Raw genomic sequence first — 17811 nt, 5'->3', positions numbered from 1 at the left:
GGACACTCTAGAGAAAGCGTTGGTTGGGAAATGGCCCATCCGCTTCCAAGGATGGTGAGCCATAGAGCTGGCTCTCTACCCAGATCTGCTGCTAAAGTCCCTGCTCCTGGAACACCCGCTAACCTGTCACCTGCACTGTTTCACTTAATCCCCGCAGCAGCCCAGGGGGATTGGAAGGGCTTCCCCATTTGACAGGTGAGAAAATTCAGGCTTAGAGAGGGTAGGAGCCAACTCAGGTTTTTCTGGCTCCAGGTATGTGTTCCTAACCACCACGCCAGGGGCTCAAAGTGTGGCCCTCAGGAGCAGCAGGAGCTCCTGGAATCTTGTTAGAAATACAAATTCTCAGGCTCCATTCCAGACCTGGGGGGTGGGCGGAGTCAGGAACCCTGGGGCTTCTGACGCCTATACAAGTCTGAGAAGGACTCTCTCCAGCACCCTTTCAGTAACAGCTCCCATTTGGCCTTAATCCCTCCCAGCTATATTCTAATCTGTGTTCTGTTCAGCATCAACCCAGGGCAAGATTATAGATGCAGCCAGAGCCCAAACTGGAGGATTAGCCACAGTGAGAGGCTGGTCTATGACTGAGACACCCGCATTACACTCCCAGGGAACTGACCACATGTCTGCAGCCCACCCAGGAAGGCACCCAGGGTCCCATCGCCTCTTCCTGAACAGCCCTCCCCACCTCCCCTCAACAACCTGTGACTCCAGAAGGCCCTCTGCCAGCCTGCCCTTCTAGAAACACCCCTTCTCACCACCTCCATCTCCTACCTTGGGGTTCCACGTGGCTCTGATCAGAGCGGGCAGCAGCTGTGTCTGCCATGAGCTGTGGGCAGATCCTTCTCACTCACAACAAACCCCTGGCCTGCCTGCTTGCCCAGGAACTCAGTAGGTACATCTGACCTCGCAGACCAGGGGAGGGGTGTGCAGGTGGGGAAAGGGTGCCCCAAAGACAAACTGGAGCCAATTCTAAGATTCAACAAAGTTCAGTGTTACAGCAAATCCATCCTCCCAAGGCCTAGGGCTCAGAAGTATCTAGGAGAGCAAGAAACACTAGTCCTATGAGAGGCAGGTTGGAAACCAGGTGCAGACAGGTGTTTAAGGCAGGAAGGAGAAGGCAGGTCCCTGGGGAAGAAGACCCAGCACCAGACCTAGAGCCAGACACCCTGGATTCTGGTCCCAGCACTGTCTCTAACATTCTTTAGTGGGCTGGGGGCATTATTGAGCACCTACTGTATACCAGGCTCTGTGCTGTGCCCTATAACACCTAGTATCCTGCTGTATTCTCTCTTCTTCTGCAAATGGTAATATTGAGTCTCAAAGAAGTTAAGTCATCTGCTTAAGGTCTCCTAGCAGTGGAGCCATGGTTGGCTCACGCTTCAGACAGACGCCCACCTCACCATACCCAGTTCCAATGTTCTAAGCAACAATCAAGCAGAGAGCAGGCTCCCTGCAGGGTTAACTACCTCCTCTGCTAGGACACGGAGACGCAGGAGCCAGTCCTCAGCCTGCTCCAGGGCAGTGGGGAGCTCAATTTGCCCAAGCTTCAGGGCCAGTGCAGCCTCAGTGATTTGGCTCAGGTGGCGGGTTCGTAGTCGGAACAGATACTGGTCCAGGTGGGTGGCAGACGGTGTCTCATGGACATCACTCAGGGGCTGGCTGTGAGAGACAGACACAACGGACCTGAGGAACAGAAGGCCAAGGCTGCCCCAGGTCCAGGCACATGTACGTGCGTACACACAAATATATGTGTGCACAGGCCCCACAACAGGCTCACGCCCTCAGCCTGTCTGCCAGATGCCTTCCCCAGCCTGATCAGCATGCACAGTCACCTCTGTGACCCTCGCCTCCTCCAAGAAGCATTCCCCCATCTGCCCTCACACCTCCCACTCTGAGACCTGAAGTCCTTTATTCTGGGGTCACCTGTTTGGGGCTCACCCTCAACCCCCAGTCTGATGAGTGCTCTTGCCTGCGTGTCCCCTCCCCCCAGGTGACTGCAAACTCTCAGAGGGCCCAGGGGGTGGTATCCTGCCCCTGCATCCTCCTAGACAGAGGCCCCAGCACGAAGCTGCTCTACACTGAAACAAATGGGTTCTGCGTTGTGCGCACACTTTCTCCAAGAAAGAAATTTATGAACCCCTGACAAGCCACTGCAGACACCATGGGGAGGCCCACCACCAATAATGCAGATGTGTCCACCCAGGGCCGCCTGCAGCACCCCTCCCAGACCCTCTGCTTTGGGAAGCCTTGGGAGAGGTGGTGGGGCTAGGCGCAGCTCTCAAAACACAGCCCTGAGCCCGAAGTGTGGAGTTAGGTTGAAACTCAACCTTGTTTGGAGGCAAACAAGTCTGACATGCGCGCACATACATCCACATCCCGCAGGGACTCCCTAAAAGTCCTTCATATGGCTGCTCCACACCACTCCAAGTCTCAGGTCCTTACACAGGCAGAGGTCACGCAGGATCGGGTGGGGGCGTCTGTGCGCTCCTTCGCCAAGGAGGACCCCCTCCTGCCTGTCCCTGGTGGAGCCTGGGGTTGCCCCGCCCCCACCGCACCGCACCCCGGCCGAGCCCTTGACTCCCAAACAGGACATTAGTCAAAGCCGCCAGGTCTGCTCCCACCACTCCAGCGCCCCCTCCTCCCCTCCCCGCAGCGTCTCGACTCCCGGCTCCCGGCTGATTTATTTTTCTGCCAATTTCCCCGAGCTATGCAGAACCAATTACCGCCGGAGCGCAGCGGCACCGCCGCCGCCAGATCCACCACTCTGGCAGGCCTCGCGCACTACATTTTTCCTGTTATTTTTTTTAATTGAATTTTTAGGGTGGGGGGAGCAGTAGGCGAACTCCTTCTCGGGGAAACTTAAGCCCCGGGGCCTGTCTCAGGTCACGTACTGCACACCCTGTAGTAATATAATATTTACTGCCCCGAGGGTGCCGCGGATGGGGCTGCCCCGGGCCGGCTGGCCGGTGAGGGGGGCCTGCCCGGGAGCCAGCCGGAGCGGGACGGGGGCGGCGGGCCGAGCCGGGCAGGAGAGCCGCGCCAACCGGGTGATTTATGCGCCCAGCCTGGGTCGGAAGCTGGGAGGGACCGCGCTACAGACCACCAAAGGGAGATATGCATGGAAGCCACGAGCCCCAGCCTGGCCAAGACTCCCCAAGAAACAGGCAGGAGCCGTGAGTGCCACTAACATGTCCCCACCCGGGGAAAGCCCAAGGCAGGGAGTGCAGAAAGAAGGGGAGATGGGCAAAAGGCGGCCGCGTGGTGCTGCGCCCCAACCTTGAAACAATGGCAGACGCCGGCCAGCCCTGGAAATCAACCTGGAGCGGCCGTGCAGGGCTCTGCTAGGAGGAGAGCAGAGCGGGCTGCTCGCCCATGAGGACCAAGTGGGTGACTGCAGCCCGGCTGCAGAGGAGGTAGGCATGGCACCATCATAGAGATGAGAAAGTGAGGAGACTGGAGAGGACGGAAGGAAGGAGGAAGGGCGCGGAGAGGCAGAGGTGACCACTAGGGGAGGGAGAAAGGAAGGAAGACATTGGGAGCTGGCCCAGGTTCCCAGCACGGGTTCTGGGGATGATGGATCCAGAAGAAGACACATGGGGGAAGGTGATAAAGTGCGCCTGGGGCCCACATAGTCCCGAACACAGAGCAGCTGTTGGGGCCATGGGTCTCGAGATGACAGCTGAAAGAACAAAGTGGACACCGCCAGCCCAGAGGGGATGCAGAGGCTCTGGCAGAGATGTGCTGGTTGGGCCTGAGCTGGAACAAGGGACACCGATGCTGGACATGTGGGCAGGGATGGCTGGGGGATAGGTGAGCAGCTGTGGTCGCCCTGGCACTCTGGCTTGGGGACAAAGTGCCTGGCTGCCCTGCTTGTCAGCTGGGTTGACACTTAGCCGCAGAGCAGGAGGTGAGGAAGGCCTCTTGCTGAGGCCCCAGGACTGCTCGGTAACATCAAGTGATGCCTGAAGGAATCAGTCCTGATGCCTGGAATTCCTCCTCTGAGAGCCACTAGTGTGCATTCCCAGGAGGATGGGAACCCAGCTCCCCTCCCAAGCTCCTGAGCCGGCACCAGTACCCCTGGAAGGCCCCAGTCACCCTTCTACCCCAGGACAGAAACTCAAGGGGCCAGGTTTGGCAAAAGTGTTTTTAGCCAAATCCTCCAAGAGCGGAGTACAGAGGAGGGCACTGAGGACACTCCAGGACCCGGGTCTCAGACGTTCGAGGCACCATAGACCTGCCAAGGTCCGCCCCTCATGAGTCAAGAGAAGCACTGCAGGGAAAACCCTAGCCCTGCCCCCGACCCCGCAGTCTGTGCCATGGGACACAGCAAGCCACTCCACAGGCATGGGCTGGGGGTTGCGGGGATGCCTCACGAGCTCACCCCTGTGCTGACCATGCCCTTACCTGCCCTGCCAGCTCCTCTCCTCCTCCTACTCCCAAACCCCAGAGCCAGCCTCCTCACAGATGTCCTCCCCTGCACACGGCCTATCCTGGTGCCTCATGCCTCTGCCTGCTTCTCTTCCTGCCGACTTCCTCAGAGAACAGCCCCAAACCCACGCAGCTGCCCTGGCCAGAGCCAGGGGTTCTTTCTGAACCTTTCTTTGGCCTCCATATCTAATCCACTGCCAAGTTCTATCCGTCATAGAACAGAAAGGGGCTCCCCCACGTACGTTGCCCGTAAATCTGGGCAGGTTAACCAACCTCCCTGTGACTCGGTTTCCTCATGGGTAAGATGGGGATCATTCTGCTTCCTATCTTTTATGATTAGTTAATACGTGTGAAAATCCTTAGAATAGTGCCTGGCACGAGAAGTACTTGTCATCACTGTGCCTCCTAAAGTGTCCATGCTGCCCTCTGCTTCCCTCAGGCACCACACTTCCCAACCTCAGGGCCTCAGTGACCTCGTCACAACTCACCTGCACAACCTTATGTCCCTTCTCCCTTCACCTGGTCCCCCAGCACCCACTTGTCACCACCACCACCAGTCCATCCTCTCCCTGCAGCCAGATGAGCATCCATATGACACCCAGCACTTGCCCCCAAGCCCCCAGGCCTGAGCTCCAGCAGAACCCCTAAGGCCAGCCCCACAGGAGGTCAGCTTCTCCCTGCCGGCCCCTAGAGGCAGCCTTGGTTCCGGCTTCTGAAGTTCAGGCTTCTGAGTCTTGGCTTGGGCAGTCCCCTCTCCAAAGCTCACTCTCCTCCCCCTCAAGGTTCACGCGGGCCAGCCCTGCTCCGGGAAGCTTCCCTGAATGGGATTTGCTGGAATTAGATGCACCTGCTCCGAGCTGTGCTGTGCAGGCCTCTCGCCCCAGGCTCGCTCACTTCATGTTTCATTTTTGCATCCATCACCCCCCAGAGGGCTGACGCTGCGCCTTGTCAGTGCACTTGGCACGGAGCCTGCCAGGCTTCCAGAAGGTTTGGGGAATGGAATGGATGAACAACCTGTCTGGAATTCCACCGCGTGAGGGGGAGTGTCTTTGGGGTAACACTCTGATAAAGACGCACTTCCTAACTGGGGTATAAAGGACCGGAAGGGGCGCTGCGTCAGGAGGCCAGAGGTATTTATTTCTCTGATATGTTCCACAGGGCTCCACAGCCGGCCAAGGAGGGTGATGGGACACGGGGAGGGGCACAGACTTCATTTGCACATATTCACAGAAAGGAGAAGGGCAATTTATTAAGTCCATTGAACAGCTGAGAAACTGAGGTCCGGAGAAGTGGAGCTAGCTACCTAAAGTCACAAAGCTGGTTAAAGGGGCCAGGACCCAAGTCTCCAGCCATTTCTTCTTCTTAACAGTAATTACAGCTACCGTTATTAAATCCTTCCTAACTTCCTGGCACTTTGCTTATTAGATATTATAAAGTAGTTATTCTTCATGGCAAGTTGAAGTTCAAAGCTCCCTTTGGAGTGGCTCCCCAAAACCAGCCAGCAGTGGAAAAGATGCTGAGTTGTGTCCCCTGCTGGGCCTCTGCACCCCCATTCTCCATTACTCCCAAGACTCCCTTTTCCTGAAGTTGACAGTCAGCCGTGTCAATAGAAGGCTAAACAGAAACTGTGGTCCCCGACGTGGCCTTGGGGGAAGGAGGGGCGCCATCCCTCCACCACCACCCCCTACCCCCTGCCAGCTTCTCCTGGAGATTCCATCAGGGAAATAAGAGGTCGGGGATCAGAGACACAATGCTCCCCATTCAGGTGAGCAGGGCCGCCCCCGGCCCACAGCTGCTGCTGCTGCCGGGAGATTTATGACCTGCTCTAAATGTCACCTTTTCAACTCCCCGCGCTGACTCCACCACCTTTGGACTCAGCACGGGCCGGACTGCTGGCCAAGCATGGCTGGGAGACGTGCCACCACTCACTGCCACACACGAACTCTCCCAGGGAACGGGCCCTACTGAGCCAGGAACGGCAGGCGCCGTGGGCGCCAGGTACCCCCTACCTGCAGTCTGCAATGAGCTCATCCATCAGCTGAGCCACCAGAGAGTCCATGTCCTCAGCAGAGCACTGTGCCTTCAGGGCCAGGTGGACCTGCTCCAGACCAGCTTCCTGTAGAACAGGCAGGCAATGGTCAGGATTGTCACCATGGAACAGAAGGTACATACTGGACCCAACCCCCAGGCCCTGTCACCACAACTCAGTCCCTGAACCAAAAAGGAATAAACAGAACAGAGAAAGCAGAGCCCAGACCCAACTAACCAGCACTGTTCTGGCTCAAGAAACTTCTAGGGTTCTCCCCACCCAAACACACCAGAATTCCCAAGTTGAAACCTTCAGCCTCACACAATCTTGAGAAGTCCACAGGCTATCGGTGGACTTTGATGGCTCTTGAATGCAGCCTGCTCCTAAGCCCGCACCTTTAAGCCAGGTCTGGCTTCCCACGCGTGAGTGGCCCTCGCAGAGCCTGGAAACTCTTTGCTTTGCAGATTCTCCTGCTCTCTCCCAAGAGCAGTCCAGCGACCTCCAATCACCGGGAGTCATTCTCCAAACCCCCATGGCCTGGTCTTTGGCTGGGCTGCATCTGGCCTCCTCCTGGAGGTCTTTTCCAAACCCTCAGGGGTTCACCCTGAGCCGGGAGGTGGAGATTGTTCTTGGGATCCTGTCGGACCCAGGGCTGTCCCTCAGTCCACCATGCCTCCCTCCCCATCCACCAGCCTTCTCGAGCATGTGCTTCGACTGGCACCACCAGCCTGAGGATGGACACTGGACAGAACACAGGCCCCGCTCTCTTGCAGTCTGCAGTCTTGTGAGATGATAAGGATCCAGAACAGTCTGCACACGTGTGTGGTGTCAACTCTGAATTCTTCTCTTGGTGTTTGCTGCTCTTCCTCCTCCCTGAGCTGCCAGGCTCAAGGAAGCGACAGGCACTCTGGCTTCTGGACTCCTTCCAGCCACTCCAGGACCCCAGCCCCTCTTTCCATCCACCTGTGCTCACCCACAGATATGCCCAGGCCTCTCCAGCCCCCTCTCCCCTCCCTCAACCTCTGTGCCTCTGTCCTCTTATGACTGATCCTCCTCAGTCCCTGGCCCAGCACCAGGCCTGCAGCCCCAGCACATGCTGACCCCATCCTCACCTCCAGAACGGAACCCACCACCACCCGGACGTGGCTCCTCTCTGCTTCCCAGTTCCCCAGCCACCAGAGTGGCTGCTCAGCGCTTCTTCTCCCCACATCCAAGAAGCCACCAAGGCCTGTAGCTCCGGTCCTACGACTGCCCCTCGAAGGTCTTCTCCTTTCCGTGGTCTCATCACCCTCCCCTGGACCCCAGCTGGGCTCCCACCTCCTGTGCCCCACCACTGAACAGGCCCCTCGCAGTGCCTGGGATGCCTCCCAGTGTTCCCTGGCTGCTGTCCTCTGAGCCCCACGCGTCAGGGCCAGAGACACCCACGGAGCCCTCCCCACTTTACTACACGACCTCCCGAGGACGGGGTGGCTCCCCTACTTTGAGCTTCTGACTTCTAGTAAGAAGTTTCCAGCACCAGCCCTTGTGTGTGCTGGGTCAAAAGGCATCCGAGGTGGCTCAGTGCTGGGCTCTGTCCTGCTCAGCCTCTCCTGTCTATGTCTGTCTGTCTGTCTCTCTCTCTCTCTCTCTTCCCCTTTCTGTTTTCTCCCACATCATACTAGAGCTTCTCTGGATTGTTGTCACCTCCTTTTCCTCACTTTGCAGGACACAGAGAGGACAGCAGGCCCTGAAGTTTGCTGGGCATAGAGTGTGTGTGTGTGTGTGTGTGTGTGTGTGCGCTCACACACACGCACTGCCCGTGGACAAGTTTGCGGACACCCGGGGCAGGGAGGGGTGCGTTTCCACTCACCAGTCGGTCAGCAATCCTGAGCAGCTGGTTCTGAGTCTCCACCCTGTGACTGATGTCCTCCCAGTAGGATGACAGCACCACCACAGGCTTCACGTTGCCCCAGGGCAAGTAGTAGTAGTGGCACCCTGGAGGGCAGAAGCCGAGGAGGGCCGGTGGCACGCAGCTCTGCAGAGCCCAGACCCTGAGAGGCTCAGGGCTGGAACTGGTGTTGACGGGAAGGGGACCGAGGTGGAAGGGAGACAGGTGCCTGTTCCCGATCCCGCCTAAGAACCCTCTTGGACGCACAGGCTGTGATCTGTGTCCCCCAGTATCCAAACATGCTGCTTGTGCTTGTGAGACAGCGGTGGCTCCCTGGGGCCCCTCAGCATATTAAAACAGAGGGGTCGTTAGCCCAGCCTGAGAAATCCCAGCCCACGCCCCCCAAGTCTCCGAGCCAAGCTCAGCAGACTCTGTACCATGTATAATGATTGAAGTGGGTCAGGATCAATGAACCGCAGCTGCTTTAGGAGCCAGTCTGTGGGCTCTGGCAGCGGGGCCCCGCCTGCAGGAGCACAGCAGGAGTAGCACAGCAGCAGAGCCAGGGTCACCCCAAACAAGCCTGCCAGGGCCGGTGCTTCGAGGGGCCTACAGCAGGTCTACATGGGAGGCAGGACTCAGGGGCAGCCCCTGCTGTATGACCTGGGTCTCGTGCAGGGGCAAAGCCTCTGGCCTCACCGTCAAAGACCGCCCGGCTGTACTGGGTGGTGGAGGCCAGCGGCAGGCAGGTGGTGTCAAACTTGTTCCCGTAGTTCCCAATGCTGACCTCGAACTGGACAGCATCGTCCACGTCCTGCATCATGGTGGCCGAGTAGAAGGCGGCAAAGAGGGAGTACTTGCGCCTCCGGAGGTACTTCTGAGGGCAGAGAGGGGGCAGGAGGGTCACAAGGAGGCATGATGAAGACACCCAAGGTGGAAAGGGTCACGTGTCTGGCAGGCCCTGGCCATAACCAGCACCCGGGAGCCCTGCCTGGACTGACGAGGAGCAAAGAGGTCCAACTTTGAAGCAGCGTCCAGGTTTGGTCACAGACTGAAGGGAACTCATCCCAGGCCCGGTGTGTTTGGCCACACCTCCCCAGTAAGGTCTGCTCCCCAAGGTCCTGCTGCTCCTCGATCCGAACCAGCAGCAAGGGCCCCCCCTCAGGGCAGCCCAGGCCGCCGCTGCCACTCAGTGGGCTGAAGGCTCTAAACCAGCAGGAGCTCCCACCCCACACCACTCAGGGTCCCCGCCATGCCAGCCAGCTCTGCAGCACTCATAGCTCGGCCACGTGCTTGGGAATAGTGAATCTCACTGTCCCCTCTGGGAACAGAGCACAGGACATAGGGCTGAGGACATGGTAGGCATTCAGTCACAAGTGACTGGAGTCACCGTGACTCTGTGATTCCCTTCATGGCCGAGAGAAGAGGGATTAAACTACTGTAGAGTTTTAGGAGAACGGTGAGAGTAAGGACAGCTAACATTTATTGAGTGCTTCCTGCATACAGACATAAATTCACTTCTCCCAACAATCTTACAAGTGTAATGATTATGCCCACCTTACAGAGAAGAAGACTGATACAGTGGTAAGTAATAGAGCCAGGGCTCAGAGGCCCAGCTCTGCCATTGGCTGCTCTGATATATCTGAGCCTCAGTTTCCTCATCTGTTAAATGGAGCAATGACCTCATGGGGATCTGGGAAGATTCAAGGACATCAGAAGGATTGCTAGGATGATATCTGACACATGCTAAGTGTGTGTTGACTTAATAGCTAGTCTACAGCCTTATTATAAAATAGCATCTCATTTTGCATTGAGCTCGAGGCTTTCAGTATATTTTCATTTATCTTCTTCGAGCCTCTGAACATTCCTCCAGGGGTGCAGGGTAAGTATTGCATTATTCCATTTATGGCTGAGATGCTGAGGCCCAGAGAGGTGAAGGCCCAATGAGCATGGGCAGAACTGAGTCCTTCCTCTGCCATGACACCTACTTGGTCACCTTGCCCTGTCTGTCCCCAGCAGGGACCCATCTCCCTCCCAGAGGAGTTCCCCTCACCTCCACCCGGAGGATGTCGTCTGCGGGAAGGTCCTCCACCTTCTGCTCACTGTGCTCTACCAGCTTGGTCTCCAGGGACATCAGGAGCCGGCCTCGGTAGGCCACACCTTCCCCCTGTGAAGGGAGGTCAGAGGGGAGGAGCAGAAGGCAAGGGGCACAATCTGGTTTGAGTTCATCTCCTAGGGGATCCACAAGCCAACCCATGACTGCAATGAGGACATCACAGCCCAGAGAGTTCAGAACCTATGCCAAGTCACCCAGATGGAGGTGCCAGCCTCCGGCCACCCCAGGGTATGAAACCGGAGAGGGGCGGGCCTGGGTGTCTAAGGGACCAAGACAGTGAAAAGATCAAATAGGCAGGAAGAGGGAGCCAGGACAGGCAGACAGATTTCTCTGAGGGGATGCCCACTGGCCCTCAGCCTTCTCAGGCCTTTTCTGGTGCCTGGAGTCTAGGTTGGGCTTAGGTGCTGCCCAGGCCAGGCTGGAAGACCCCCACAGACCAGCCCGGGCACCTGCGGGGTCTGGGAACCTGGTGCGCTCCAGCCGCTCACCTTGCCAGTGTTGAGCTCTGCGTACGGGTCCGGGAAACCCGTGAACTCCCTGGGACTCCCGTATAGGTTCACGTAGCAGGGCCCGAAGGTGGGGAGGAAGCCGAGATTGTCATCCACTGGAAAACACAAGCAGGGCTCAGAGGTGCCAGCCCAGTGGGTTTTCTAGGGCTTAACCCAGCCTCCTTCAGACCCAAGCCCATCCCTGGCCCTGAGTTTCCCCCACATGCATCAGATGCAGCCCCTGTAAATGTAGAAACAATACTAACACTACTGATAACTGTCTCAGGGAGGCACAAAGGAGGTCCCAGAGTCTGGTGACCACAGAAGCCAGCTCCCAGGGTCCAGTAAAGGACTCAGCTAGAGGTCCCTTCCCCACAGTGTAGCCCCCAGGAATAAGCTCCTCTGCCCTGATGGACTTGACTCATCCCAGGATCCCCTCCCCCACACATACAGGATGCAAAGAACGATTTTTAAGTGGAGCAGGTCAGAGGAGCGTGAGGGAGAGAATGAGTGACAAGGGGACTCTTCCCTCCACATCACCCACATCCTCTTTCCAGAGGCTTTTTTATTAATGTCACTTTCCAGTTCTTAGCTCCATTTCTCAGGATGGGACTTGATCGGCCATACTCTGAAAACCCTGCAAAGCCTCTGTCCCTTTCAGAGGAAGAGGGAAGAAGACATTTCCAGAATGCCAAAGGTGGACAGCAGGGCTCGGACCATCCGGGATGACCCTGTCCACAATAATGGACAAGAGAAGCACAATAAAAATGGCCTCAGCAAAAAAGCACCTGGACCAGATCTAAGGTGTGCACTGGGGGTGAGGGAGGGCAGGGACAGGCAGGAGCCATGCCCACCCCTCTGCCAGGAGCACTCTGCCTTCTGCCACACTGCCCTTCTCCAAACCCCAGCACAGATTGGGTTCTGGCTCCAGGAACAAAAGTAGAGGTCTTAGAAATGGAAACTCACATGAATATTACTAATCATTTGTGTTCATCGCCTTGATTATGATCTACCTGTGAGTTTGTCACTCCCTCTAGCCTCCTCCTGGTCCCCGAGACACTTTGCACTCTCCCTGGATCACTGAGGCCCCATGCCTGCCCCAACCCCTTGCTGCCAGCCCCAGACCCAGCCCAGCAGGTGCAGGAAGGGGTCTGGGAAGGTGGGAAGAAATTGCTTTTAAGACCTTCCAAGCAATTTACATGCTTAACCAGAGGTGAGAGGTAAGCACCAAAGGTAAGCTCCAGACCCCCACCCCACCTCATGCAAATCAGAGAATTCCCTGCTTCCAGCACCCGCACCCGTCCAGCAAAAAAACACCCAAGGCCCCATGCCCACGTGGTCCCCTAGGTGACAGCAACATACGGTCTGTGGATTGCGGAGGCTTGACCACACCTGCAGGCTCCTCTGAAGCATAAAGAAATGGAAAAGGGGTTAGGATGGGCACAGCTGGGTGAAGGAGTGGTTACGTGAACAGGCACATGGATGGACAGCCAGCCAACAGGTGGAAAGACAGCTCCTATGTAGAAAACGAACGTGGCCCCAGGCTCCAGCCGAGCCCAGCCATGAGTTTGTCATGGACTAAGCCATCACCAGCCCCACCGAAGCCAGACACAGCCCCCAGGACCATAGTGAACCTTGAGAAAATTGGACCCAAAACATGATTCAATATATTCAACATAATTCAATATATTTAAGAAATAACACAGAAAATAAATGCTTTTCTATACTATAGCCAGATAAATGGGGAACACCAAGTATAGACATAAAGAAAGAGCGAGGAAAACGTGAAGGGACCAGAGTGAGGCAGTAAGGCACACCCAGTACTCCAAACCCAACAGACAGTTTGACACTTAGTGACCAGCTAGCCTTAGCAGTGGTGTTTCAAGGCACAACATCTCCACCTAGTGGTCACTTCCAGTATTGCCACTGAAGATAAGAGTTGCGTTTTCACAACAGGGGAGCCCTAGACCTGGCTTCTAGCACCTACTGCTTCCAATGAAGCATACTGACAGATGCTGTTCACTAACTGAAGGCTCTGCACACATTAGTGTGCCCACAAATGCTGGTAAAGGATTCTAGAAATAGAAGCAAGGAGGGAAATACTCTTGGTATCCATCACTTGCTTCTGAGCAGGTATGAGATACTCCAGGGAAGCGCGCAACCTCAGTTTTCTTCCCCCATTGACTCGCCTTCATTTCTGCCTCTTCCTGCACTCTGATCTTCCTTTTCTTCTTATTTTTCCCCTTCTCCAATCCCACAAAATGTAATCAAGTCTGAGGTCATGACCAAGCCTGGAGACAGGGTTAGTGAACTTGCTGATTATTTTCATTCACTGTTCACCTTTACCAATTACTCTTCTCCAAAAAAAGCTGTTGCTATTTTCCTATAGCTTCAAGAGTTCAGCAAGATGTTGCAAATGAGCAGACAGAGAAAGAAGAGAGGAATATGGAAGCTAACCAAGTGTGGCCAGAGGCACAGGGAGGGTGAGGCCCTGGGCCAGCCCCTCAGCTCTCCACAGCCAAGTCCCTGCTGGTCCATCTGAATATCCCCAGGAATCAGCTTTCACCAGTGAGAGAGCCAGGTCTCTGACCACAGGGGAGAGAGGTGACCTCAGCAAGATGACCTACTCTGGCACAGCTACAGTCCCAGAAGGGCAGTGGCCAGGGACCCCCGGAAGGAAACAGATTCCCCTTTATGCTAGTTCCAGATGATTATTAACAGACCCAGCCAGTTATCTCAGGCTAATGAGGTCAAGGTCATAGTTCCAACTCCCAGGTATTTCTTGCAGAGGTGAACTTGGTTTCCCACCCATAGACTGACTTTGAATCCTGGCTTGCAAACTGGTGCTCAGCTAGACAGATGTCCCCCAAATTCCACCAGCCATCTGACCAACACATGCTTCTGGTGGCTCGGAGGACTAAGTAGTCCTTTTCCTTCATTCATTCGCTTCTTCATTCATTCATTTGTTCATTCAGCAAGCCTGATCAGCACCAGGCTAGGCACTGGAGTGTGTAACAAGCATAGCCCTGCTGGCATCTGAGGCCAGTGATTCCTAACTTGAGGGCAGGTCACAGGTCTCTGGGTGCTACGACTCATCCCAGGTTCTCTCCCCTGTGTCTGCGGACAGCTCATAAAGTCAAGGGCAGGGTGGCCGGAGAGCCCGCCCAAGACAAAGCCTCTATTTAGTCCCCATCATCTTTCTGCCAAAACACAAGTGTTTTGGTGTGTTTTCCCTGAGCCCAGGGAACGAGGACCTGGAAGCCCCATAGCACAGCACAGATGAATACTCCCAGTTTTGTGGCCTGAGCAGCAAAGCCCAACTCCCTCACCTGGGGGAAGCTGAAAAAGACGGAGAGCATCCCTCCCTGCCCAGCGAGCCACCAGTCACAACCCTGCAGACAGTCCCCAGGGACACACATGTGCCCTGGAGAAGCCAAGGCCATTACCTGCAGCCAGCCTGCCAGTTCCCTCTGCCTCTCCGCACACCCCCAAGCCCATGGCATTTGGCTGCCTGACCCTAGCCTGAGCCAGGCAGGAGGAGAAACCAAAAACGGCTGGGAAAGCGTCATCATCTACGTTCCAAAGACAAGAAGAAACTAACTTGGGGTTTCTTAGCCATGGAAAAAACTGGAGGCTACAAGTGCTATTTACGTTGCATGATTTTCATATGTGTGAAGTGATCAAGAACTCACGCAGGCTTCGCGGGTCTCGTGTGACCGTTACTTTTTGAAAGAACTGCCAGTCTAAGGAAAGCACTCCTTTCAAAAAAACAAAATTTTTCCTTGGTACACAGGGTCCAAGGAATACTTCAGCGTGCCCAGGCAAACTCCTGGGCAGAAGTGCTTAAGAGGTTCGGGCTAGGTCTTGTCCTCACTGGAAATAAAAACAGGAACACAAAAACAAAAACTCCTAGCTGAACCAAATCATCTGGAGAAACATGAAGTGGCGGAATGTGGAGAAGGAAAGTTTTTACAGTTCGGTTTGGTTTGGGTTTTGAAAGCTGTAAGGGAATTAAGTGTCGTGGTAAATCAGCCAGATGTGCTAGAACCCCAGCAGGAGGAGAGAAATAGTACAAAAGAACTGCAAAGAACGTCGGAAGGGCACGTTCTGAGGGGGTATGGGGACAAGCAAAGAAGCTGAGCAGGGAACAAGGCAAGTGCTAACCTTCAGGACTGGAGAGAAAGGACCCACCTCCAGGAAGCGACATCAGAGAACCTGAGCAGTCCCAAGAATGGCCCCAGTTCAGTCAATAAATTTAACGCTTTTATTGTCACATAGATCAAGCTATTTCACTATATATTCAAAATCCAGTTGGCTGGTTGCAAGAAGATTCTCCTTTATTTCCAGAATAAGCTGCAAGAAGATGGTCCTGCCCTTGGAAACCGCCCTCAAGCACAGTGGGTTGTCTGTGACTTGAGCGCCATCTAGTGGCCACATAAACACCTTTCTCACCTTCCCATTAAAATAGTCAAAGATGTTAAGTTTTTTGAGTTCTTTATGTATTCTGAATATTAATCCCCTGTCTAAGGACCAGGTGGTAAAGATCTATCCCTACTCTGTAGGCTCTCTCCTCACATCTTGATATTTTCCTTTGCTGTGCAGAAGCTTTTTTAATTTGATGCCACCCACTTATTGATTCTTGGTTTTATTTCTTGTACTTTAGGAGTCTTGCTAAGGAACTCAAGGCCTGTGCCAATATGTTGGAGTGTTGAGCCTATGTTTTCTTCTAGCATGCAGAGTTTCTGATATAATTCTTAAGTCTTTGATTCACTTTGAGTAGACTTGTGCAGGGTAAGAGACAAGGATCAAGTTTTATTATTCTACAAATGGTTATTCAGTTTTCTCAGCACCATTTGTTAAAAAGGCTATCTTTTCTCCCAAATATGTTTTTAGCACCTTTTTTGAGTATTAGATGATTGTATCCATGTGGATTTGTCTCAGTGTCTTCTATTCCACGGGCCTTTGTGTCTGTCTTGGTGCCAAGACCATGCCGTTTTTGTTACTGTAGCTTTGCGGTATAATTTGAGGTCCCATATTGTGATGCCTTCAGCTTCACTCTTGTTGCTCAGGATTGCTTTGGCTATTCTGGGTCTCTTATTCTTCCAAATGAATTCTAGAACTGTTTTTTCTAGTTCTGTGAAGAATGTCATTGGTATTTTGATGGGGATTGCATTGAATCTGTATAATGTTTTTGGGAGAACTCAAAAATCTTCACACCAAAAAGCAAATAACCTAATTAACAAACTGGCAAAAGAACTGAAGAGACACTTCTCAAATAAGAAACACAAATGGCCAACAAATACATGAAAGAATGTACAACATCTCCAGCAATCAGGAAAATGCAAATCAAAACTAAGATTTCATTTTACTCCAGTCAGAATGGCAGTTATCAAGAATACAAATAATAATACATGCCGGTGAGGATGTGGGGAAAATGCACACTCATAGATTGTTCATGAGACTGCAAATTAGCACAACCAATCTGGAAAGCACTTTGGAGATTCCTCAAATGACTTGGAATAGAACTACCATAGGACCCCAGCAATCCCACTCCTTGGTATTTACCCAAAAGATCTAAAATTGGCATACTAAAGGGATACAGCCATGATGTTTATAGTCACACAATTCACAATAGCTAAGCTATGGAACCAGCGTAGTGCCCATCAATAGATGAATGGATTAAGAAAATGTGAGATACACACACACACAAACACACACACACACACACACAGTGGAGTTTTACTCAGCCATAAAGAAGAAAGATATGGTGTCATTGGCTGGTTAATGGATGGGACTTGAGAACATCATGCTCAGTGAAATAAGTCAAAATCAGAAGGTCAAGGGTCAAATGTTTTCTCTCATATGTGGAAGCTAGACCAAAATAAGGAGGGAAAAGGGAGGGAGGGAATCCCATGAAAACAGAGGAGAGATCAATGTAGTAGAGGAAAGAAACTGAGGGGGAGAGAGGAGGGACAGGAAAAAGGAGAAACCATCAAATGAATCTGACAAAACTGTCCTAGGTACATATATGCATATACCACAGTGAATTTCACCCTTATGTCTAGCTACAACACATTGATTTTTTAAAAAATTATAAATAACTAGAAGAAAGACCAGTAGAGTAGAGAAAAGGGAAGAGGTGGAGAGACAAGGGGAAGGGAAGAGGAATTACCTGGGACAGAATAAGAGCATAGTCCATGCTTGTATAATTATGTCAAAATGAACCCCAATATCATATTATAATTAAAGTGCACTAATTTTTTTAAAAAAAGATCATGATGACACACAAAAAAGATGAAGGCCAACATCACCATCAGAATTGAGGACTGATCCCCTCCAGCAGGTGGAGGCTGTCCACCTCTCGGAACAGCAGCTGTCCGAAAATAGGAAAGTCATGATGGCCTCCACCAGGAATTCAGACGGGGAAAGGGCCAGTCAGAAAACTAGAGAAGAGCCGCCTTCCATTCCAAGAGTTGTGACCAGAGAAAGCCGAAACGCCCCCTGCACCACCCCATGACGCAGCGCCTGCCTCAGATCCTTGCGCCCGTGCGCACAGGATGGCCCTTCACAGAAACGCCCTGAGGAGCACAAGACGGCCACCGCGTCCTGCGACAGGCCATTCTCACCGAGGCAGGGGAGCGGCTAGGGCAGGAGTCCGCAAACGCGCCTTCTGGAGGGTTGTTTTTGTGAATTCCACCAATTCAAAGTATCAAAGAAGATCTCAGAAGGGCAGAGAGAAGCTAGAGGTTGAAGCTGAGCGAGGGTACCTGGGAGTCCGTGGTATAATTCTCTAGCGTGTTCCAAATTTCCCATAATTAAGAGGTTTGTCTGAAAAATGTTTCAGAGAACCTAGAAGAAAGGTTTGGAGAGGGTCCTGACTTCAAGA

At 53.6% G+C, this 17811-nt stretch overlaps 1 protein-coding gene across 18 annotated transcripts in view; it reads right to left on the bottom strand.

Annotated features, from left to right (window-relative positions):
- The window catches only part of DYSF (dysferlin), a 209162-nt gene that overhangs the window by 108042 nt on the left and 83309 nt on the right, over nt 1-17811 (bottom strand). For 9 of the 18 annotated variants that reach the window (XM_079111422.1, XM_079111407.1, XM_079111413.1 and 6 more), the window contains 7 exons: nt 12288-12329; nt 10926-11041; nt 10375-10488; nt 9021-9198; nt 8307-8431; nt 6438-6544; nt 1467-1659 (listed from right to left, as the gene is read on the bottom strand). In XM_079111422.1, coding sequence (XP_078967548.1) covers nt 1467-1659; nt 6438-6544; nt 8307-8431; nt 9021-9198; nt 10375-10488; nt 10926-11041; nt 12288-12329 — 875 coding nt within the window. The remainder of the gene's footprint in view (nt 1-1466; nt 1660-6437; nt 6545-8306; nt 8432-9020; nt 9199-10374; nt 10489-10925; nt 11042-12287; nt 12330-17811) is intronic. The other 9 variants (XM_079111420.1, XM_079111409.1, XM_079111411.1 and 6 more) reach the window with 1 other exon arrangement.

Source organism: Sciurus vulgaris (genome assembly GCF_902686455.1).
Source record: "Sciurus vulgaris genome assembly, chromosome: 14".
Classification (NCBI taxonomy): Eukaryota; Metazoa; Chordata; class Mammalia; order Rodentia; family Sciuridae; genus Sciurus; species Sciurus vulgaris.
The sequence above is the reverse complement of the archived record's forward strand: the minus strand, read 5'-3'. Positions and strand labels throughout refer to the sequence as shown.